Source organism: Lissotriton helveticus, chromosome 8, assembly GCF_964261635.1.
Source record: "Lissotriton helveticus chromosome 8, aLisHel1.1, whole genome shotgun sequence".
Classification (NCBI taxonomy): Eukaryota; Metazoa; Chordata; class Amphibia; order Caudata; family Salamandridae; genus Lissotriton; species Lissotriton helveticus.
The window spans coordinates 1255308050-1255332675 of NC_136069.1; the positions used below are offsets into that span (position 1 = coordinate 1255308050).

A 24626-nucleotide genomic window follows, 5' to 3' on the forward strand; every position below is an offset into this window, starting at 1 on the left:
CTCTACGTGAACGGGGTGGTGGACTGCCTGACCGGGATACCAGCAGATGCACCCCGTCTGGCAGGTCGTTTAATTCCTACCCTGCTTTTTGCGGACGATACTTTACTTTTGTCAAAATCCCCGATGGGACTTCAGCAGCTTCTCTTTGGTTTTGATGCCTTTTGTAAGCAAAGAGGATTCTGTATTAACACAGATAAAACAAAGTATCTTATCCTAAATCCTCCGCAAAAACTTGGCCCTCCACCAACACTGGGGTCTGTTGCACTGGAAAGGACCAAGACATTTGATTATCTGGGTATTCGGCTGGTGGACTCGATGAAATGGGACCACCACTTGACCAAAATGTTGCTAAGTTTGAAAAGAGTAACTGGGGCCCTGTTGAAAGAGCAGAGAGCAGCCTCTACAAAACCCATAGCAGCAGTAATGGACATTTACTCGGCCAGAGGAGTAAGTGCCGCTCTTTATGGGGCGGAACTCTGGGGGGCGTCAAACATGAAAGACCTTACTCGAGCTGAGAACACCTTCTTGAGAAGTTTGATGTCCCTCGGCCCCTCTGTCCCCATCCTGCCGTTGCAATTGGACATGGGCTGTCGGGCGATTGAAGATCAAGCTAAGTTGCGCCCTTTGCTTCTGTGGACCCGCATCTGGAGAGTTCCTGAGCTCTCAAGTTATGCGGATGGCCTGCGGGAGATAATTAAATCCACAGGCTGGACAAAAATAAAATGGTTAAGGGATATCAAAGCATTACTTGCCAATCTGGGCCTAGAAGAAGCATGGCATCAACAGACGGCTCCGCCCAAACTAATGCTAAAACAACTCTACTGGAAATGGGTGGCAAATAAAAGAAACTCTTCTGTAACGATTTGTAAATCGTCTAGAAATTTTATGGAGTTTAAAGATGTCCCCATCAGAGAACTGTATTTAGACATTATCTCAGCCCCATGGGAAAGATCCTTGTATTTCAAATTTAGAATAGGTCTTCTCCCTTTAATGGAACTCACAAGCCACTGGAAAATTCCTTATCAGACTGCCCCGTGGTGCCCTTTCTGCCCACAGCGTTATGAATCTGTCCCTCATTTTTTATTCGAGTGTCCTGTCTATAAAGTTCCACGGATGAAATGGCTAAAACCCATGTGCCTTACACTGGGAACAAGAAATTGTGATGTGGCACTAAGGATATTACTTTCAGACACTCGCTCATTTTATGCATGCGCCACCTCGAAGTATCTTGGGTGGGCATGGCGGATTCGGTCAAAAAGACTTAGACAAATTGTTTAATCATGTTTTTATTTTTTGGGTATGCTTAAATGAATATAACTTTTTTAGGTAATTTATACAATTTCTCCCCCAAAAAATTGCTGATTTCTATCATGCAAGGAGTCTTTTTTATACGTTTTATCTTTAATGCTTAAAATGAATTTTATATGTATGTACGCTTTTTAAGATATTTTTATGTCGAAATAAAGCCTTTTTGACTTGACTTGACTTGACCAAGCATGGGGCCTTAGCGGCGGCAAAGGAGGCTACGATAACACAGGGCCGAGGGACACCCAGCCATGGACTTGGAGACTATACTAGCATCTATTCACAAAAGATGCCCTTGAAGAAAAGATTGAGGCAGTGGTGATTAGCATGAGTCTTCTGAGGGCAGACCACTGCAATTTGGCAGAGAGGGTCATGGATGTCGAATCCATTTTGGCTCAGATTTACCTGAAAGTGGTGGGTCATAAGGAGCAATTGACCCAGCTGCAGAGGAAAGTAGAAGTCCTCTCTGCAAAGGCGGAGGCTGGAGAGGGGTGCTCCTGACGTAACAATGCCAGACTGCTGGGGGTTCCAGAGAAGGCAAAGGGCCCCTCAATGGACTTTCTGCTGAGGTACTGGGAGGGGCGCTGATGCTGTTGCTTTCTGTGGAGAGTGTCCACAGGGTCCTGGGTCGGCCTTCGGTGTCTGGCATCTGGGACATATCCTAGACCTATTGTGGCTCACTTATTGAACTTTAGGGACTGAGATCATACATTGAAGGTGGCACTTGCCTACAGGCTCTGGAGAATTGAGAACTGCCCGTTAAGCATTTAGCCATACTACACAAAAGCAGTCCAGCGTAAACCGGAGTCCTTTTTGTCAGTCAAGAAATATCTGCGACAACTGAACAAACATGCCTTGTTGTTTCTGGCCCATCTCCGGGTCGAGGAGGGCCCAGTGGTGGAATTTTTCACGGAGGTGAAGAAGGTGTATATTGGATGGAGAACTGGGGGCACCCAATGTTGCAGGACCAGTCTTGAGAGGGCTCCCACTAGTGGCAGATCCAGTAACTGCAGCAGCGCACGTATCAAAGGTGACTCAGTGCAAAGCGATACAAAAGGGAATGATGGACGGAGCGTTTGAGCAAATCAAACACTCACCCCCAGTCAACTGATCTGGGTTTAATCCATCACCATTCTTTAGCTCACTCGGCCACCCCAGTTCAGACATGGCTATATGCAAATCAGTCTGACCCTGTGCCTCATGGGAACAGTCCAGCCCGAACTGCCAAGCCATGTCTTCCCTAGACCGGAAACAAGCATCCTGGGACCGGTTTCGGATTCATAATCCTCATCAGCCAGGCTATCTTGAATCCAGTGGCCAAGTGAGCAAGGGACTCACGTCTGAGCATACCCTGCCACACTTAGGGCGAACAAAGCTATACAAAAGGGGATGATGGACGGAGCGTTTGAGCAAATCAAACACTCACCCCCAGTCAACTGATCTGGGTTTAATCCATGACCATTCTTTAGCTCACTCGGCCACCCCAGTTCAGACATGGCTATATGCAAATCAGTCTGACCCTGTGCCTCATGGGAACAGTCCAGCCCGAACTGCCAAGCCACGTCATCCCTAGACCGGAAACAAGCATCCTGGGAACGGTTTCGGATTCATAATCCTCATCAGCCAGGCTATCTTGAATCCAGTGGCCAAGTGAGCAAGGGACTCACGTCTGAGCATACCCTGCCACACTTAGGGCGAACAAAGCTATACAAAAGGGGATGATGGACGGAGCGTTTGAGCAAATCAAACACTCACCCCCAGTCAACTGATCTGGGTTTAATCCATGCCATTCTTTAGCTCACTCGGCCACCCCAGTTCAGACATGGCTATATGCAAATCAGTCTGACCCTGTGTCTCATGGGAACAGTCCAGCCCGAACTGCCAAGCCATGTCTTCCCTAGACCGGAAACAAGCATCCTGGGACCGGTTTCGGATTCATAATCCTCATCAGCCAGGCTATCTTGAATCCAGTGGCCAAGTGAGCAAGGGACTCACGTCTGAGCATACCCTGCCACACTTAGGGCGAACAAAGCGATACAAAAGGGGATGATGGACGGAGCGTTTGAGCAAATCAAACACTCACCCCCAGTCAACTGATCTGGGTTTAATCCATGACCATTCTTTAGCTCACTCGGCCACCCCAGTTCAGACATGGCTATATGCAAATCAGTGTGACCCTGTGCCTCATGGGAACAGTCCAGCCCGAACTGCCAAGCCATGTCATCCCTAGACCGGAAACAAGCATCCTGGGACCGGTTTCGGATTCATAATCCTCATCAGCCAGGCTATCTTGAATCCAGTGGCCAAGTGAGCAAGGGACTCACGTCTGAGCATACCCTGCCACACTTAGGGCGAACAAAGCGATACAAAAGGGAATGATGGACGGAGCGTTTGAGCAAATCAAACACTCACCCCCAGTCAACTGATCTGGGTTTAATCCATCACCATTCTTTAGCTCACTCGGCCACCCCAGTTCAGACATGGCTATATGCAAATCAGTCTGACCCTGTGCCTCATGGGAACAGTCCAGCCCGAACTGCCAAGCCATGTCTTCCTTAGACAGGAAACAAGCATCCTGGGACCGGTTTCGGATTCATAATCCTCATCAGCCAGGCTATCTTGAATCCACAGTGGCCAAGTGAGCAAGGGACTCACATTTGAGCATACCCTGCCACACTTAGGGCGAACAAAGCGATACAAAAGGGGATGATGGACGGATGGATTAAACCCAGATCAGTTGACTGGGGGTGAGTGTTTGATTTGCTTAAACGCTCCATCCATCATCCCCTTTTGTATCGCTTTGTTCGCCCTAAGTGTGGCAGGGTATGCTCAGACGTGAGTCCCTTGCTCACTTGGCCACTGGATTCAAGATAGCCTGGCTGATGAGGATTATGAATCCGAAACCGGTCCCAGGATGCTTGTTTCCGGTCCATGCAAGACATGGCTTGGCAGTTCGGGCTGGACTGTTCCCATGAGGCACAGGGTCAGACTGATTTGCATATGGCCATGTTTGAAATGGGGTGGCTGAGTGGGCTAAAGAATGGTGATGGATTAAACCCAGATCAGTTGACTGGGGGTGAGTGTTTGATTTGCTCAGACGCTCCGTCCATCATCCCCTTCTGTATCGACTCAGTGCAAAGGCCTGCTCAGAAAGGTACAAGGTGGTCATGGAGCTGTAACATGCACTTATGCAGCCCTCAGCGAATCATTGGGAGGCCCTGGTTCCTGCCTTGGAACTGTCTGTGGTTGGATCTGCAAGCTCTAGTGTGTCTGCTGCAGAGGTGGACCTCACAAAAATTTCCTAACAAGCTCGTTTGAGGAACAACTCCAGTTAAGTGGAACTGTCAATGGTCTTGACATTGCTGGCTTCATTCATGTATTCAAGGTGTGGAGGTGAGGGGTAGTTTGCCAGCTGTGCAGGCACTTTAAAGACACTAGCAAGAATGAAATCCCAATGTGAGGTCGGGGACCCTTAACTTAGGGACTATCGTGGAATGTGAATGGGCTCTGGAACAAACTGAAGCGGGGGATGGTGCAGAGGCATCTAGCAATATAGGCGCCAGACATGATTCTGCTGCAAGAAACGCATCTGAAGACATCCTGGGCAGGTTCAAGTCTTTTGTGCACAATCGCTGTTCGGCTAGGGCCGGGGGGGGGGGAATTTTGGACTGTGTCATTCCAGGTTACACAAGCATGTCCTGACTCTTCAGGCTTCTGGGTGGTGGAGAAGGACTTGTGGAATGAGGAGCGCTTGATAGTGGCCTCATGGAACATGGCCCCCGGTCTCCAGGGGCCCGGCCTGGAGAGAATGGGAAACTAGATTGCCAACTGCCCGGAGGCATTACTACTAGTGGTGGGGGGGGTCTTAACCTGACCCTGCATGGGGAGGCAGATCGCATGGTACGGACCAGAGGGGCTCCCAAGGATGACCTGAGACTTTTCTCCTTTCTGGGGGCCATGGGGCTAGAAGAACTGTGGCAAGCGACTCATCCAGGGGTACCAGCAGTTCTCATACGTGACTAACGCCTCTTGCTTGCTGGCCCGACTCAACTATTTCTTGGTTTCAGGGTCACTGCAAATCCAGGGATACCTACTATCTGACAAGGGACATTTCAGAACCCTCCCTGATCATCAGAGAGCTGTTGGCTCCTGGGCCCCCACCCCTGTGCTGGTTGGCACCTTTACCCATGGGAACAGACGGACTGGGATTTGCTTTGCTATGTCACGGAAGCCTCAATACAATATTTCTGGGAGAATGAGTGGTTGGCCTGTGGCCCGTGGCAGTTGATTACACACATGGTGGGTAAACGCAGGGAGAGGCACGCAAGGTAATGGAGCTAAAGAGGGAGTTATCTGAAAGGGAGGCGGCCTATATGGAATGGACAGATCGGTAGTCAGCCCAGAGCCTGAACCAGTTGAGGTAGGAATATAGATGGTTCAAAAGAAGGCGAGGACTCTGTACCAGTCATGGTAGAGCATGTTCTATGAAACAGGGAACAAGGCGGGGAAGTTGTTAGTCCGGCTGGCCCAGAAAGAGGATGGCCAGCTGTGGATCCCGGCAGGCTGTACGTCAGGGGGTAATGGGCTGAGATTTTTGCAGCTATAGCCCAGATCTTCGCTGATGTTCTTCTCAATCTTTATACATCTCGCTTTGGCAAGAGGCAACAGAAGGCATGCAGGCTTTTGGGCGCGATCTCTCAGTGCCTCGCCTGCGAGGGGAGGAAAGCGACTCTCCCCAAGTGGAGATTGAAGAGAGAGCAATTGCCCACGCCCTGGCACAGCTAAAGAGCAGGAAGGCCTGGGGACCTAATGTTTTCCTTCCAGAGTTCTTCAGATGTGTCAGGAGTAAGTTGCTGAAGATGCTGCACGCTCTGTCCTGTGAGGCTCGGTCGAGGGGTGAGCTTCTTCGGGATGGCCGACAGGCGCAGTTTGTGCTAATCCATAAACCCAGAAAGCAGTCAGAGGATTGCGCCTCTTAAAGGCTGATCTCTCTGCTAAATGTGAAGACCAAGTTGCTGGTGAAATTGTTGGCGAATTGGCAGGTGCAATTTATCGACGAAGTGCTGGCACCGGATCAGTGAAGATTCATGCCACACAGGTCCATGCACCATAATATGTGCCGGCTCTTTGGCTGCCTGGCCCGACGGCTTAGTATAGAGAGCCGGCTGTTCTCCTTACACTAGACACTGAGAAGCATTTTACTCTTCGGTGTAGCCGTATTTTTTGTCCCTTCTTGAGCGTATGGGCTTTCTGGAGATGGTGCAGCTTTTGTATCATAGACCAACAGCTCAAGTGCGATTGAATGAGGTGCAGTTGGAGCAGTGTGCTGGGCCGGAGCACCAGGCAGGGGGGCTTGTGCTCTCTTCTGCTTTTTGTGGTGGCAATGTAGCTGTTGGTGCCATTGGTTTGATGGGATGCTCTACTTCGGGGGCTTCCTAGAGGGACTGAGATGATGCAATACCCATATATGCGGACAATGTTCTGCTCTAACTGGTGGACCCGGATCACTTGCTGCCGAGGGCTATATAAATCATGCATAATTTACGACTCTTTTCTGGCATCACCATTATCTGGGGTAAGTCTGTATTCTCGTTCCACTGGACGCTGAGAATCGATTGACCCAGGCAGCAGGTGTTGTGTGATCTTGGGTTTACCTTCCTTGGGATTTATATGACCAGGACTGCAATCAGTTGAATGAGGAATGTGGCACATTGGTGGTGTTTTCCTCTGTCCTTGCTGGGCAGGTCGGCCTCCTACAAATTTTTTTATTTCCCAAAGTTCTTTACATAGTGCAAAATTCACTGGTTGGAGTTCCAGATCATTTTTGTGGGTGATTGAGTCAAATGTTCGGACCCTCCTCTGAGATTGGGGTGTGCCGAGGATAGCATTGGGGACACTGACATGACACCCAGCAGATAGCGGTATTGCTGTTCCGGACCTGCAGCTGCAGCTCTATTATTGGGTGGCTCGCCTGCTATTGATTAATCATTGGATGTTTGAGAACCAGGGAGAAGGGGGGAGCGGGCCCTGTTGGCAGACAAACACTTCTTGGAGCCATTTGGGTTCACACGTTGGCTTTATAGCACGGTAAAGGTTGTGACACTCCGAGGGTCGACAGCCTCGGTGGTGTGGAAGTGGTGTAGGGCAATGCACAGGATGGCCTGGGTGGGCCAGTTAACTTTGGAGATGACACTGTGGGACTCGGGGCATTGGCGGAGCTCCACAGGGTGTCGGGCTACAAGCGGTGGGACTTAATTGGCATTTGCAAGGTGTGGGACCTCTGAGGGGTAAGAACTAGCTTTCTTTTGTGGACATGCAGGACCAGTTTTTGCGCTACTTCCAGATTAGGTCTATCCTGCGAAGAGGGTCCCCTGTCCATGGGAGCTGGAGGACAAGAGCCCAATGGAAAATTATTTGTGGGCTGCCCTTCTTTGCAGGCATGCAGTCTCGCAATTATACTCTGCACTGCTTAGCAATTGTCAGGCCCCTGTAGGTGGCTTCGGGAGCGTTGGGAGTGGCATCTGGGTTGCTTGGAGGGTGACTAGTAGAGGGAAGTGTGCAAGTATCCCAGGCAGGTGGCCATTTGGACGGGGTTTTGGGTACTCCAGCTGCTACATGGGGCATATTTTACGAGGACAACTCTCCGGTTGATGAGGATGTCTGATTTGAATCGGTGCCTGTGTGACTGCAAACTAAACTGATGCAAACGCTTTGGGGATCCCTGCGCATGTGGCCTTCCTTGGAGGGGGTCCAGGGTAGGCTCTCAGGGGTGATAGGGGAGGCATTGGTGCCTACTCCCTGTCTCGTCTGCCTGGACATATGGTGAAGACGTCACTCTGGACGGAATATGCTATTATTGTGCATTTTGTCACTGGTAGTGGACAGAAAGGATGTGTTGCAACTTTGGGGCAGTGCAATACTGCTGAACTGAGGGACTGTGAAGCCAATATAGGTGGTAACAGCGATCAGAGAAGCAGATATATAAGGGGCGGAGCTGCCCCCAGAAGTTTGCGAAAAACTGAGATAAGTGGTCTAATGAGGATGGAGGAGCATCAGCTGGGCTGTTTTTGGTAGGTGGGGGTGCTATGTCTAATGCTGGGAGTGAGATAGGTCTAGCAGTGGCCCCTTGGACTTTCAAACTAAGTGTTATATGCCTTCAGACTCTTTTCAGATGGTCATTGCGCAATGTGGAGGTTGCATATAAGTATTGCAGCTACCGTACTGTATGTACATGTGTTTAGTATGATGAACATGATTTAAAAAACAATAATTTTTAAACTGTTGATATTTTTTTCCGACTATGGCACACACTCAAAGGGTTGAGCCATCCTTTCATCAAGCACACGGGGAATTTGCAGTGTTCACTAAATGGATTAAAAAGGACAATAGCAAGAAGTGGACGTCATGCATGTACGCAGTAGCAGGTGACAATAGACTCCAGGTGTTGCACAAGGCTTGTCAGAAATAGGAAGGCAGCCTAGGATTAGCGTTAGAGGATAAAAGCTGGAATTATTGTTGTAGCCAGGTACGTCCCACTCCATTCAATATTACCATAGGCTAAAACAAAATCCTACATCAGTATTAGTACACACCTGCTAGCATAGTCAAATTGTATCCTAGTGCACTAAATGCCTAACATTAAATGCAGACTTCATCCACCTAGCATAGAGCTGCGCTGAGTCCTTGTCTATTGATAAAAGTTGACAATATTATTAATTATTAATATTATTATTATGTTATTAATTGGCAATACTATCATGGAAATTATGTAGATATGAATTTCAACCACTACACTAATGGCACTACTTGGATATAAGACTTATATTCCTAGGAAAACGTTGTGTGTAAGAGCTCCCTCATATGACAACTGGATCAGAGATATGGTTTTTTGCAATGACCAGGTGGGTAAGAATTAAGCAGCTGTACCCTTGTCACATAGGGCAACAGACTTTTAGGAACCCCTAGATTATTACATAAATAGGTTACCCACAGATGATCAGAAAGATGGCGCTCGGCCCCTAATGAATGCCAATGAGCATATCTCTGCAAAGTAAATATGCTGGCTAAGATTATTTTGATAGTGTATTGAAGTACCAACCTAATGCATGTAGTCCTCAAAAATATGATGTGTATTTACTGAAACTGCATGTAGGAATCCTATACAATTTATATAAGTAACACAGTAAGCCTATTTTCTTATATTGCCATGCACTGCGATTATGATGACCCTGTAATTTTGAAAATCCAAATAAAAATTTAAAAATAATTAATAAAAATAACTGTAAAACCTATCTTCAGTTGCTAAAAGTCTTGTTGTGGCCATGTTTACAATTGAAAACATGGCAAATAAGAACATTTTAAATCCAGATACAGACGCTGGGGAAAGCATTCTAAATTCTCTGATTCAATACATTTCTCTGATTCTCCTTGCAATCCATATTGCTTGACCCATGATCAGCCACGGCCCGTGGAGGGAGTTACGGTGGGGCAGGGAGGCGGGGGAGGGGGAGGGGTAGAGTGGAGGGACCTAAAAACTGGCATATGGATAATTGCAGGTAAGTGCACAATTTAATTAATAAAACGAAATTCGTAGCGCGCACAGCATCGCATTTTGCGATGCAGTGCGCGGTACGAAATTGGTTTTATTAATTAAATTGTGTACTTACCTGCAATTATCCATATGCCAGTTTTGGAGATCCCCTGCTTACGCAGCTTAGTCTAGTAACTCGAGCAACTGCACAAACCTTTCCAAACATCAATCAAGCATAGCTTTCATAGCTTTCATCAGAATGTAATAATCAGAAATAAACAAGAAATTCTTCAAAAATCTATGAAGGGAAGTCTACTGTCGAACAATAGGAAGATATTTTGTCTTTAACATCTTAAAAATGAGAATTAACCCTGGATATTTTTCTGAATCAGATACTGCCTTATTGAATAAAGTTCAAGAAACGACCAAGGGCTTTGACTCACCTTCAGCAAAGCAGAGTCTAATTTTGATAATAAACAACAAAGATGCCAATACTGAGTTTTACTCCAAAATATATCATATTCGTCAAGCTAACAACAAGTGAATTATTAGCCCTGTGTTGGATTTAATCCATCAATATTTATTTATTTTTTGAAAATTCCAAAAGAACACACAAAATGCACAATAAATCTATATATGTGCCAGAACCTAAAGGTTATTTGGGGGAATAAACGTACACCACAGAAAGGTGAAAAAGAACACTTATTGTTTACACATTCGAACAAAAAACTCACACACCTGATTCAACTCGTCTTCAACTCGCATGCCTTCACACTTGCAAAACCAGACAAGACAAACAACAGAGAGTGCCGGGGAAATGTCTACGTGTAAATCAAAAGATTTTTAAGTACACTACAAGAAATTCTTTAAAAACTTGCAGAATTAATATGCATCACTTCTCAAATACAAAAGTACATGAATAAATTAGCAACATAAGCCCAACAAACAAGGTTGACGCGTTTCGAATCGGACCATTTGTCCGATTCTCATCAGGACCAAACAGAGTATCTGAATGAACACGACTGTCGATTCAGCTGGTTTGTAGAGGAAGAAAAGGGTGAACGTCTGCAGCCGAGGCTGGGTGTGGGCTAGTCTCCTGGTTGGTGATGGTGGGACCCTCTTAACCCCTTCAGTGCTAATGACAAGGGTAACTCATCATGGAGTTTCCATTGATTTCAATGGAAATTACATGAAGAAGAGCAAATAGGCTTAGCATCCAAGTGGTTAAACTGCTTCAACACACCAGAGTAACTGCGGGCTCAAGGGATGAGTCTATCGAGCAGATTTTTTAATAATAGCTGCGAGGATCCTCCGAGAGTGGTCTTAGTTCCGTTGCTGATTCGCCATATTTCTTGCGCGGCAGTCTCCACACGATCAAGGTGGACGGGCCTGAATTCAATACGGCCGTGCGTTCCAAGTTCCGTGGATGACTTGGAATGCACGGCCGCATTGAATTCAGGCCCGTCCACCTTGATCGTGTGGAGACTGCCGCGCAAGAAATATGGCGAATCAGCAACGGAACTAAGACCACTCTCGGAGGATCCTCGCAGCTATTATTAAAAAATCTGCTCGATAGACTCATCCCTCGAGCCCGCAGTTACTCTGGTGTTTTGAAGCAGTTTAAGAGGGTCCCACCATCACCAACCAGGAGACTAGCCCACACCTAGCCTCGGCTGCAGACGTTCACCCTTTTCTTCCTCTACAAACCAGCTGAATCGACAGTCGTGTTCATTCAGATACTCTGTTTGGTCCTGATGAGAATCGGACAAATGGTCCGATTCGAAACGCGTCGACCTTGTTTGTTGGGCTTATGTTGCTAATTTATTCATGTACTTTTGTATTTGAGAAGTGATGCATATTAATTCTGCAAGTTTTTAAAGAATTTCTTGTAGTGTACTTAAAAATCTTTTGATTTACACGTAGACATTTCCCCGGCACTCTCTGTTGTTTGTCTTGTCTGGTTTTGCAAGTGTGAAGGCATGCGAGTTGAAGACGAGTTGAATCAGGTGTGTGAGTTTTTTGTGCGAATGTGTAAACAATAAGTGTTCTTTTTCACCTTTCTGTGGTGTACGTTTATTCCCCCAAATAACCTTTAGGTTCTGGCACATATATAGATTTATTGTGCATTTTGTGTGTTCTTTTGGAATTTTCAAAAAATAAATAAATATTGATGGATTAAATCCAACACAGGGCTAATAATTCACTTGTTGTTAGCTTGACGAATATGATATATTTTGGAGTAAAACTCAGTATTGGCATCTTTGTTGTTTATTATTGAATAAAGTTGGCACAATCCTGACTTAAGATGTCATCAGTTTAAAGTAAATGTTTGAGTGTTTATGTACTAAAATTGGATTTGACATCCTTCACTTTGTAGCACTTGTTTCGATGTATTTTCTAATTTTTTAACAGAGTTTATGAGTCTTTGTATAAGCTGCCATTCTTTGTATCAGGTAATGAAAAAATGAGATTAAACACAATCATTTCACAATTTGATATACTCTACATTTGTTAAGATATCATTTTATTTTGCAAAGCACCTTTTTTCAGTATGTTACACATCTCCCAAAAGAGTCAACTAGATTCAGGCACTCACCTATGTTAAGACTTTTACAAAGTTTGTAAAGTACTAAGTGGGGTACTAAAGCTGGATAATATGTATGCAGAACAAGAGAATTCAGACGTTACATTTTTTGTAGATTAGGTCTTTCCAACAAGGGGCAAGCCTTACTTAATCATGGCATAGCCAGACAAACATTTCCTGTAAGAGAAAACAGGAAATCCCTTTCTGTTCCTGAGAGAGCAAAACTTTTTTCGACTGGCAACAGTACGGCCAAGGTAGATCAGAATATTTGCAAATTTGTGACACTACATAAATTTGCCATGCACCACCATCTTGAAACCAAAGCTAAAACTGAGACATAAGTAAGATAAGTCTTGTAGAAGACATTATTTCATTGAAGCTTTACAATCATGCAAAGTTTAATGGCCGCATTATTTTAACATCTTCTAAAATAATCAGCAACATTCAGGCATGTGCTAGTGTTGAGCTGCTCAGAAAATTTGTCACAAACATAGTGGCGTGTTATTGACAAACCCAAGATTCGTTCCCAAGGTAGCAACCTATTTTCATATAATCTGTGCTCTGTAAAAATCCATAAATGACAGCAGAGCAAAAATGTCATAGCTTGATATAAAAATGTTCAGCAATATTGTGTAGAGAGGACTGGAGAATTTAGGCATTCAAGCCAACTGCTTTAAGCATATGCTTTTTCCAACAAGCCTCCCCGTATATCCAAATGTATTGTTTACTGTGTGAACTTATGTTATCAGAAGGCAAACTAATCCCTTATGTGGAGAGTTGCAACTCCTTAGAAGACATCCCTTTTCGTGAAGCAACAAAATTCCTCCTTCCCAAGTAACTGCTTCGGCTTACTGTTTTCAATTTGTGTTAAACTACTGAAGATCCAGTGTTGGAGCAGAAGGAAGTTACATACATGTGAATACAGTTCTTAAACTCTGGTATTGTTGATAGTTAACTTAAAATCAATCTGCCTTCCCTATGAGGTGAATGCTAATTAAAATTATATTACTTTCTGTACTAGACTATGCCTTGGTACAAGGAACGGGAGCTTAAATCATATCTACCAAAACGCTGAGAACGTAAAAGATTACATCAATCTGTGTGCTACCATAAGTATGAAGTGTACCAGGAATTGCCCAGATGAAAGCTTAAATAACGCTGTGCTACCATAAATATGCAGTGTACCTGGAATAGTCTAGCTGTTAGGAATGCATCCGTTCCAGCAAAGGAGAGCCAGTGAGGAGATTCAAGGTGAAGACTAAATCATCTCCATTGTCACAGCCTAGCCCAAGATGTTCATGTGACTTTCCCATGGATCAGTCATCTTCCCCTGCACCCTCACAAGAGACTCATTCCATTCCACTGGGAAAATGGAGTATTTCACTCCACTGCCACATCTGAACCCTGATTACCATAGACATGGTCCTTCCTTGAAAAGTAAATGGTTATACTCTTAAGCTACCATGGCCGTAACCATTCGTGCTTCCTCTGCCTAGTTGGCACCCCAGGTGTGGGATGGGCCTTAGTAAGCCCACTGGTGCAGGGGTTCGCCTTTCTTATCGCACTAGTCATTCAGACTAACAAAGAAGAAATTGGCACGGAAGCTGCAATATTAAACACAGAATTTATTAAACCTCATGAGGTGGAACTATATCGACACAACCCTCAGGCAATATAAGAGGCAGCACACAGAATACAGAAGCTGTGGCGCCTTTATAACAAAATATCTGCAGAGTAAGCATTGAAGTTCAAAAGGAGGCGGTACAGGTGTTCATGAGAATAGTCATATGTATGAATTGCTTGGTCAACAAGGTGGGAGGAGCTGCACAACTGCTGACATTAGCTAAAATAGTCTGACAGTTACAATTATAACAGGTGTATACTAGCGACTACACGTAGTTCCGAGCATGTGCAAGGCTCTAACTCAGTGCTGAAACAGTTAACTATACTTGAAGACTCCAACAGAATACAAGGGCAGACAACAGTGAAGACGAAAAGCACGTGGTGAGCTCATGGCTAACTAAAATGGCTGCCGTGAACGAAATGGTTTCAGCTCATGCTAACGGCGGTCACTGCCAATTTTCTATGCATGAGTGGCTCTCCTTGTTGGAACAATTAATCCAGTCATGCTCCAAGAAATTGGGCAGTGGTACTTTTCTCATGTCCTCATAAGTGAAATGGTGTAGGGCTGTAACCCATCATGAATATTTATTATCAAAATATTTTGCTCCTGCTGTCGAAGTTGAAAATGTTTACTTAAACTTCAGTAGTGGCAAACAATCAAATCAACAACTGGTGTTGCTGTAATGGTCTTCTGGATACCTGGTTCCACGTACCCATACTGAAAGAACGTAGAATCGGAAAGTTCTCCCTGTTTTTATTAGGAACACTATCAGTACAGGACATTTCCATTTGATCTCAAAGCTGCCCTTTGTCGTTTCCACAATCCTAGCTTTGATGTCAGTCTTCATGCAGAAACATAATTTTCACCGAAGGGACAACCATCTCAACCAAGTATATATATTTCACACAGGGATAATAGAAAACTCACCCAGCGCTGTTCCTCAGATCTCCGTTTCCCTTACAGAGAATAGTCCATATGGTCATCTTTGGTTCATGTCCTCGGAAAAACACGAAACCAAGTATGTCAAGGGAAAATGCAGAGTCCACTCACACCTTTACATGTGTGGGTTGTCTAATGTTCCATCCAAGAAAATTCAGTTTATAGGGACAATTCTTGTTTTCATCCGGGCATATGCTTTCTCTCTCCTATTAAGGATATTGACCATCTGCCACAGAGTGGTAACTATTTCAAAAAGGACACTGCAGCAACCTGGTTCCTCCAGAAGCTTCTTGTGCTACATATGGACTGCATAGAGAAGATACCCTATTTAATCCTCCAAATTCGTTCTCTATAACTCCATATGGCAGAACAATGGGACAGGCTGCGGGATGCGTAGTTGAAGTTTAGCCTAGTTCATCCATTCTTAGTCCTGACTTTGGGATGTTAGTGACATGTTCCCAAGCCCTTTTAACTCTTCTGCATTCATTTGGGGTCACATTGCAGGGAGCTTTCAGCATCAGTGCTTTGTGGGACAGAACAGATACATATCTACACATAAATGTGTTAAAGCTGAAGTCCGTCTTTTTGGTTTGAAATCCATTCATGCTAAATCTGATATTTAAGTATGGTTAGTCCACTCCGACAACACCAAAAGTATTTTATACCTTGAAATAAGGAGCCCTCACCGCATGCAACTTTGTCAGCTGGCAGTGTCTTTGTGAAATTGGGTGTTGCTACAAGGTGTGTTCCTTTTAGTCGTCACTTCGCAGGGCTAAAAAACCCAGAGTGTAGAGCCTGAGCAGGCTTGTTGAGTTGGAAATGATCTGGGAAATCCTCAACCCCCCTTTGAGACTTGTGGTTAGAAACCAATATATGATTTTGCAACTCATTTGAACTCCAAGTGCGATCAATTTACTTCTTGCATGCATGTGTAGCTCACGTAACTAGGAGCCAGCCTGATGTTGGAATGGATGGTGATGTTTCTGTTTTGCTTTTCCTCAACCTGACTGATTCTGAGGTTTCTTTAGAAGATCAGAAAGAACCCATGGCCCACTCTTATCCATGTGACTTCAGTATGCCGACTCGATGTTTTGTAGTTATACCTACTCCCACTGTTGTGTTATCACAGTATAAGTCAATGATGTGGGTATCTTAAGATCAGAACTTGTACATGAGCCTATATGAAAGCCATGAAATCATTTGATAAAAGCTTGCTGATTGTGGTGGTGTTCATCTGAGTCTGCCCTCTGTTTCTGGTCGCACCGCTTTGTACATTATTTGGTATTTCAGCCTGTGTTGGTATTGTAGTACAGAAATATGTTGACTGGTAGTATTTGCTGTATGTGGTGCTTGCATGCTTTATCTGCTTTGTGGAATACAGGTACTGCAAACTACTTTGACTGGTTGACATTGATTTCTGAAAAAGTATTTGTCCGGTTTCAAGTGAAAGTCCTAAACATAAAATGGCCTACCTATTGAGTTGTATTGGTAAGATGGCCACCTATTGATCTGTATTGGGTCAACTCAAGAGGGGCGGCCATCTTATAGTTAGGATTTGCCCTACAGTTTTGACAAAACCATTTTAAAAGAGGCTGCAGGCTGAGGTGGTGTTCACCAGAGTATGCTGTCCTGAGTTTATGGATTCCTCTGGAGGGAATTGAGAAAATAGCCAAAATGTATCGAAATTGTTTTTTGAAAAATGGGAAATAAGTATGAGTGTTATTTCTAACAATTCCATAATAACCCTCTTTCCAGATTTCAGGAACAGTCAGATTTGTTTAAAAAAAAATCGGCAATTGCCCGTGCAATGGGGGTGCCACCCTTTCACCTTCCTGGTGGTCTGGACGGTAGTTATCTGGTAGTGGATCGCCCTCCTGTGGTACCTTCCATATAGGGAGACAGTCGAGAGAGGTACCATTGGAAAGGGTAAAATTTCCCTTTTCCAATAGTACTTATCGAATTGGAATTAGTGCTCTGGGATCTGATCTGTGCTCCATATGCGGAACACATTGAAAGGAGAATGACTGGTAGAACTTGATGTTTGCGTACTTTACATTGTGAAGGTAGCGCAGAGGACCTGAACACGATGTCTTCCTTGCTAAAGAGATTAAACACCTATAAAAGTAGCTTCTTCACCCACCACTATGACCTCAAATATACGTTTGGGCAGTGTCATCCCCTCATGGGATAATACCCGGCTGATTATAACTGACCCAAATTTCCTGGGTGTGGGAACACCAAGCTCAATTTTACCGACCTGAAAAACAACCTGGTAAACTTGCAATTGCATTGGGCTGCAGGCATAGCCCAGCACCTACATGGCTCTCCCCAAGAGCAAAGAAGACTCTACCTGCGTCACCTGTCCCTGGTGCCCTCTCTGACCCACAGATGGCCCCTGATCTCATTGACCGCCTGCTGAGAGAAGTTGGTAAATGTAATTGTTATTCCCATCGGAAAACTGAATACCATATGAGTTTTGATTCAGAATAATTGGGGTCCCTCATGTTATCTTATCGGGATTAATTTGTAACTGCACAGTACTTGTGAGGTGTTACTGAATGGTATGTGTGTTTATTGGTATGCAGTTTGCTCACCACCAGTGCAGGGAAAAATATAATAAGGACTATCTGGTTGGATGTCAACAGGTTTATAATGGGAAAGAGTCACTGGATTAGGAGTAATGAAGCCACCTTAAAAGTTAATTTATTCTTTGAAAAATCTACTTGGCTTTAAATTTATGTGAACAGTTGTTTGGAAACTTTTACATGAAAACTATTATGATGCCAGTAATCTTATAAACTAAATACGTTGATAAATATACCTTATTTCCATGTTCAGTATTTCATTTGCTTTCCACAATACAATAGTTTTGCGCTCTTTTTTGTAACCTCTGTTAAAGATTACAGTCCTAAAGATTGATTCTTTAAAGCGCACACAAAAATCAATGACATGTAGATAGATGTTACCTATATTCTATACTAAACATGTTCTGTTTCTTTTCTACCTGTCTTTCTAGGTGCCTATCCCAGACTTTCATTGAGCTTTAAATTGAAAAGAAATATTGGGTATTTTATCCTTCAAACCTACATGCCGTCTATTCTGATTACAATTCTATCCTGGGTGTCATTCTGGATCAATTATGACGCATCAGCAGCAAGAGTTGCTTTAGGTATGTAAAACATGTTTTAGGTTATAGCAAAGTATGGTAATCCTAAAACTGACAAAAGATGTACCTGAACGTTTATTTATTTTTTTTGCAGAGTTTTATATAGCGCGAACTAGACCCGAACCGAATCGGGTATCAGAGCGCTTTACATAGCACCAGTTACGTTACATGAGGACACACATTCATTTTTAGGCACGGGGAGATAAAGTGATTTGCCCAGAATCACAGGAGGTTTTTGGCGTCGTTACCGAGACTCGAACCTAGGTCCGAGGTCGAGCGCCCTAGCCGTTAAGCCAACTCCTCTCCCACATGTATGTTAGCTTGAGTTTAGTTAGGTGGCTTAATGTCATCCAGCAGTAATTGCAAATCAAGGCATCGCTTAAATATAATAAAATGTCTACATTGTTTTGTTAAAAAAAGGAACTACAGAGAAGTAAAAGAAAAATATGAGGAACATGAAACAGTCTTTTTAATGTGGCTCCTCGAAAAAAACAATAGATGTTTGCAAAGGCGATAGACAGAAGATGGAGCTGTTCATGGCGAAGAAAAGGAGAGTATGCAGAAAGTTGGTGTGGTTTGCTACAAGTGGGATTGATTTGAGGTCTGACTCTTAGTAAGGCATAGAATTGCTTTCGGCATATTTTTAAGGATTCTCAATGAAAATGCTTAACCTTTCCCACGATGCAACTTTCTCTGTTGTAAAGAATGTGGTACAGCATGACTCAGAAATCTAATGGCTTTCTGGTCACACACGTGTAGGCTTATAGAGGACCTGAAGATAGTTGTGAACCAGCTTTGTTTCCACCCAGGTGCCTTTGTTGTGTATAGGAGGCTGTTGCAGGGCTACAATTTGCAAAATGGATATTAAAGTTTCCCACATTCACTTTGCTTTCAAAAATGCTGTTTAATCGAGATTGGTAATTCTAAAAAGGGTTGAATGATTTTGGTCCATTCAGATCGATGGAAAAAGTGGCTGTGCTTTGTGCATGGAAGAAACTAAATAACAACACGACTATAGCACGCTCTTCAGCAAAGGTGTTGCAGCACTGTTCCTTTGACTGCCAACATGTCGCACAGTGCACATGGTTAGTATCATTCTGGTTTTGAGAATTTATTGGATGTTTGCCAAATAACTGCTCACATGCAAAGTGAGGGGAGTAGGTTTTATTATGAGACTGAAACCTTTTACAAAGACCACCTAACTGTCCATTCTGGACAACCTGAAGGACTTTTTTCATGCTGACAAAGAATGACAATTTAGTGATTCGTACATGGCTGAAACATATCGACCACATATTCAGGAGGGAGAGGAGCTGCTCAGTGTCTGTTATTTTCATCGTTTGGGGCCACTACATCAAGCACCCACTTTGACCCCTGGGAGGTGTCTGCTTTTCACTTTGGGCGCCACGTTGTGTTTTGCTACACTGGTGAATTTGGCCATTGCGGGATGCGACCACAGGGGACTACTAGTCTCATAATCCTGTGCTTGCTCACCAGCTGTTTTGGATTAGCAGTATAAAAATGCCTGGTTGCCCCTCTGGTGCAATGGAGAGGAGCTGCCTGGCATCTGTTATTGTCCTAGTTTGCGGCCACTACGTCAGTCACCCACTTTGACCCCAGATTCAGGGAGGTGTCTGCTTTTCACCTTGGGCACCTTGTTGTGTTTTGCTGCACTGAGGGATTGGGCCATTGTGGAACACATCCTCCGGGAACTACCAGTCCCATAATCATAGGTTTGCTCACCAGCAGTTGTGGATAAGTGCTACATACGTGCGTGGATGCCCCGCTGCGTGGTACGCACGAGGACCGTGCCCGGAAGAGGCTGGGCTGGGCCACTCCCCTAACATCGTAGGAGCAGTGAGTACTTTTCCTCTGATTTGCTTATTTGCTGGTGTCAGGTTAAATTGTAGGCGCCTGGATTCCAGGGGAACACCTGAATTGAGACTGGGAAACCAAAAGGCGATGCTATTAATATGGAACAAAACGCAATGTAAACCTTCCTTAATAATGCATTGGGAGTGCTTAAGGAAGAAATAACCTAGGTGGAACATCAGCTGGCCACCCTTGTCACTCATACCCCCACCAAGTATCCTTTAAATGGCATGATCAATCAGTAGTTACGGGGGCTTTTGAGCAACGGTTGGAAATGGATCCTCAGTATATAAAATAAGAGTCAAAACCTAATAACTTGGGCCCTCAAGTGGCAATTTCCCTGGTTGCCACATGGGGCCGTGCAAAGGTGAAAATGATGGGTTTACTGTCCATCAGTCAGTCTAATGGCCCATCATAATCAGGAGGAAACCTAAGAAAGAGGCGCCGATTGGAGTGAATCAGATGACTTTGGGTAATTCTAAACAAGCACATTTGGATTTTACATCACAGCTCCAGAGAGCAATAACCCCTCTTAATAAATGTGTGAGGAAATTAGAGGAAAGTTGTGTACCAAATGGGGGTCCGCAGCTCAAAACAGTCCAGTTAGATTGTCTAAACTTAATGATCTATGTAAGAAACATTTTTCAAATAAAGAAGTTACTTTTCTATTTACATTGACCTATTGGACGTTTTGAGCTGCGCACCCCCATTTGTTACAAGATTCATTGATCTGGAGCACAGCGACGCCACTCAACGGCAGGCGCAGGGGTTGTTTGCACAGCGTTTCCACATATAGGAACTGGCACGAGGTGCGGCATTGGAGGTCCGCTGTTGTTGCTTTAAATTAGAGGAAAGGTTAGAGGAGGTAGAGGGCGAACTGGGGAAAGGAGTCTCTCTGCTTGGAGGCTTGATTCGGGTTTCTCTCAGCTGGCTGCTTTTTCCCTCAGAGATCACTCTACCCTGTTGCAGTCTCTTAATCAGGCGACCCCAAGCGTGGGTTCAGCTGCTGCTCGGGTAGCCCTGGACCTTCGGTCCAAAACTAGTCAAACTCAGTTTTCACTGGGCATGGTGGGTGATTCCAGCCTGTTAGGGGTGCTAAGTCACACGTTTTAATTTCCTCCACTACTGAGTTGAACAGCAAAAGTGTAGAGGTGTCCTTAATACTGTAAACCTTTGACGGAGGTGAGATCTGCCATATTTTTGAAGCCTGGTACAGCCTTAATATTTGAGACAGGTGTTGGCATAAATTCAGACTGCTTTTTTCAACGTAAGGAGTTCAAAGCATGTTCCTATTTAACCTTATTCCAAAGTAGTCGAAAGAGGTTACTGTGTCTAGACTACTTCTCTCAAGAGTGATGGACACTTTGAATGATCTTTGGGGCATAATAGTCATAAATTTAGTTTTAGTGTGGTTTAACCCCAACCCACGATCAGGAATGAAGGCCCAAATCGATTCACCTGGATCTGCAAGCAGACTGAGGTAGCGATCCTTGCTGCAGCATTCTTGGAGTCCTCAAGATAAGCTACCAGGGGCCAGATGTAGGTAGGACTAATTTACCGATTCTTATTTACCGAATTTTACCGATTCGGTAAATAAGAATCGGTAAATAAGAAGGGGGGAGATGTAGGAACATCCAGATGTTCCTTTTACCGAATTGGTAAAAATCTGTATTTACCGATTCGGTAAATACCGACCGGTATTGCCCCATTCATTCCTATGGGCTTTGAAGCCCGACCGACCGGTATTTGGCTACCTACATCTGGCCCCAAGTCATTAAGGTAAAGAAAGAATGAGGTTGGAGCAAGTACTCATCCTTGACATATTCTTGTATGTGTACCTGTGCAATTCATTAGCTCTCCCGAGGGTCCTCAACGTACTTGCCCATATATATATTATTGCAGTCGCATATGAATATTCAGCAAATCAAGGCGGCCCTCAAACTGCTTCAATACCTCCCAAAGTTTGTGACGAAGGACCAGATTGAAAGCACAAATACTAGATATATGTGTGATTTCTATAAGCCAACTGTCATCCAGAAAATGGTCAGTAGTCTAAAGACTTGGTCAATAGTACTAATGTCTCTCCTAAAACCTGTTTGCAGGTTCAGTGGGGATTCGTGCTCTTCTATCCAGAAGTCCAGTTTGTTCAAAATCTGTCTCTAGATGACCTTCTAGGTGACATCAATAAGACTTAAAGATCTGTAGTTTGAGTGAGTCCCTAGAGCGATTTTTATGCACTGTAACTATCTCTGCTGTTTTCCAGTAACTGGGGATATCCGCACCCTCAAGTATTACATTGGACAGTCTGTTTATGTAGGTAGATCAGTTCTCTAGATCTGAACAAAAAAGGTCTCCGGGGACCCCATCAGGCCCAGCTGCTTTGCCAAATGCAGTGCTCTTAATCCCATACACAGTTTAGATTAGCTCTAAAGTTAAATGAGAGATAATTACATGTGAACCTGAATCTGAGGGCACACCAACATCTACATCCATCCCAGAGGATGAGCCATAGAAATCAGAGAAGTTCTTATGCCAAGTCTTGGAGGAAATCAGAAAAGTGCTTATGCCAAGTCTTGGAGAAAATCTAATTTGCTATGTGGTGTATGCCACTGTGCCCCCCATTTGCTACCAGTCACCAGAATTTCCAAGTATCCTTGCTGCATCATATAATTCCTCCCAAATCTGGTTATCCCTGTTACGCTTTTACCTGGACCTGCTTATATTCCTTTCTTTTTAATCTGATTTCATTTACACTACCACTTTCCAGTGCTTGGGGTAACTCATTTTTCTCTGAACTGCAGCCTTAATATATCTTGAAGGAACTGGTTTTACTAATGATGTACCCCCAAGGGGATTGCACAGAAAGCATTCACCTATGAAGTTGAAAAGTTTTCTATGTATGATAGGAACCACAGAGATTTTATCCTGCTGTGTCACAGGGCAATCTAGTTTCTCTAAAGCGTCTGAAAGGGCCCTGTTCATGCCAGCCCTAATATCTGGTTTAACCGCTATTTTAGCCCATTTGATTTTACGCCTGTTATTTGATGGATTCAGACTCATAGAAAGTGAAAGTTGGACAACCTACTGATGGGTAATTAAGTCAAACAGTGTACAGTGGATGGCATTATGGTCACTGCCATACCTTTTGACAATCTTCATATCCACTACAGATCTCCATAAAGGGAGAGTAATCAATATATAGTTAATCCTACTGATTTAACCCGAGCGATTAAAAGTAGAAAGGGCTTGCACATCAGAATCGGTACAACCATTAAACGCCCTCAGTCAATATGAAAGGGTTAATGAGAGTAATTGGTAAGCTACTTCTGTTCACCGTTTTACAGGCTGAATATATAATACAGGAAAACCCCATTCCTCATCCTCTGCATCATTAAGGGAGTAGCCATTGTTATCGAGTGGATCAAAAATGGTGTTAAAATCACCTGCCATGATTAGTGTGTCATGTGTGTCATATTGTTCCCTCTTATATGTTGTGCAGGCCTACTAGTGGCATTTAATTTACAGACCCTAGGCACACTTTACTAGGGACTTATAAGCAAATTAAATATGGCAGTTGGGTATAAGCCAAAGTTATCGAGTTATAAAAAGTGGTGGGCAAAACCAAAAGTTTGAGGATGACCTTGCAGAAAGGACCATGTCCAATAATTACCCTGGTTAAGATCCATCAGTTTGTTATCAACTGCTTGTATAACCGAAAGTCAATCAAAGATGCAATTAATTTCTTCTAGAAAGGCCTGTAAATGATATAAAATTGGGTTCTTGGCCTGCGCAAATGGAATGGAACATGGTGCTGCATCCCCATGAGATAAGAGCTTAAAAAGGCCAATTGATTCTGAGCATTAGGGAATGACAGTGAGCAACACAAAAAATGTAGATGAATGTGAGTAGTAATTTGAGAAACTTTTTTGTCTCATCCCATAACTAAAGAATCCCTACTACTAACGGATTTGGGGCATGTAAGAAGTGGGGTTTTTGGTTGACTGGGGTGTGAGCCCTGGTCAAGCAGTAACCACAAGCCCTGTCAGGGTGAGGCACAAGCCAGCTCTAAATTAACATGTGCTCAACCCTCCGGTAGCTTGGCATAGAGCATTTAGGATCAAATTAGAGGCAATGTGGAAAGTATTTGTGCAACACTTAAAACTAATAAAGTGAAACCACAACACAAAAAGAATCCCACACCAGAATTTTTAATAAATAAAACAAGAAGAAAACGACGAAAATCCAATCAGTAGAACCGAAGAATTTGAAACGTTTTAGGGAAAATCGCACAAAAAAGCACAAAGCACCAACTGGATAGCTGGTTGCACCAGACCAGAACAAAGTCACAAGTTTAGGCCGATCGCAATGAAGCGCTGGTCAGCTAGAGGTACCCAGTTTGGTTCACTGAACAAAGTACCTTGAATCGTAGTTTGCGAACCCCTGTTAGGATCCACGTCAAAGATGCGTTACACACCCGAAACTATGCTTCAGTTCTGAGGTGCTACGAAGTCCTGTGTTGTCGTCTAGGACCTCCCCAACAATGGCTTGCGATCCAAATTTCGTCATTAAGGATGCCACGCGCAGCCAAATCGCTGCATAACTTCCA

The 24626-nt window shown here is 44.1% G+C and overlaps 1 protein-coding gene across 2 annotated transcripts in view; it reads left to right on the forward strand.

Annotated features, from left to right (window-relative positions):
• Positions 1 to 24626, forward strand: part of GABRB3 (gamma-aminobutyric acid type A receptor subunit beta3) — a 968583-nt gene that overhangs the window by 860402 nt on the left and 83555 nt on the right. For both annotated transcript variants that reach the window (XM_078658235.1, XM_078658236.1), the window contains one exon: positions 17999 to 18151. In XM_078658235.1, the coding sequence (XP_078514361.1) occupies positions 17999 to 18151 (153 nt within the window). The remainder of the gene's footprint in view (positions 1 to 17998; positions 18152 to 24626) is intronic.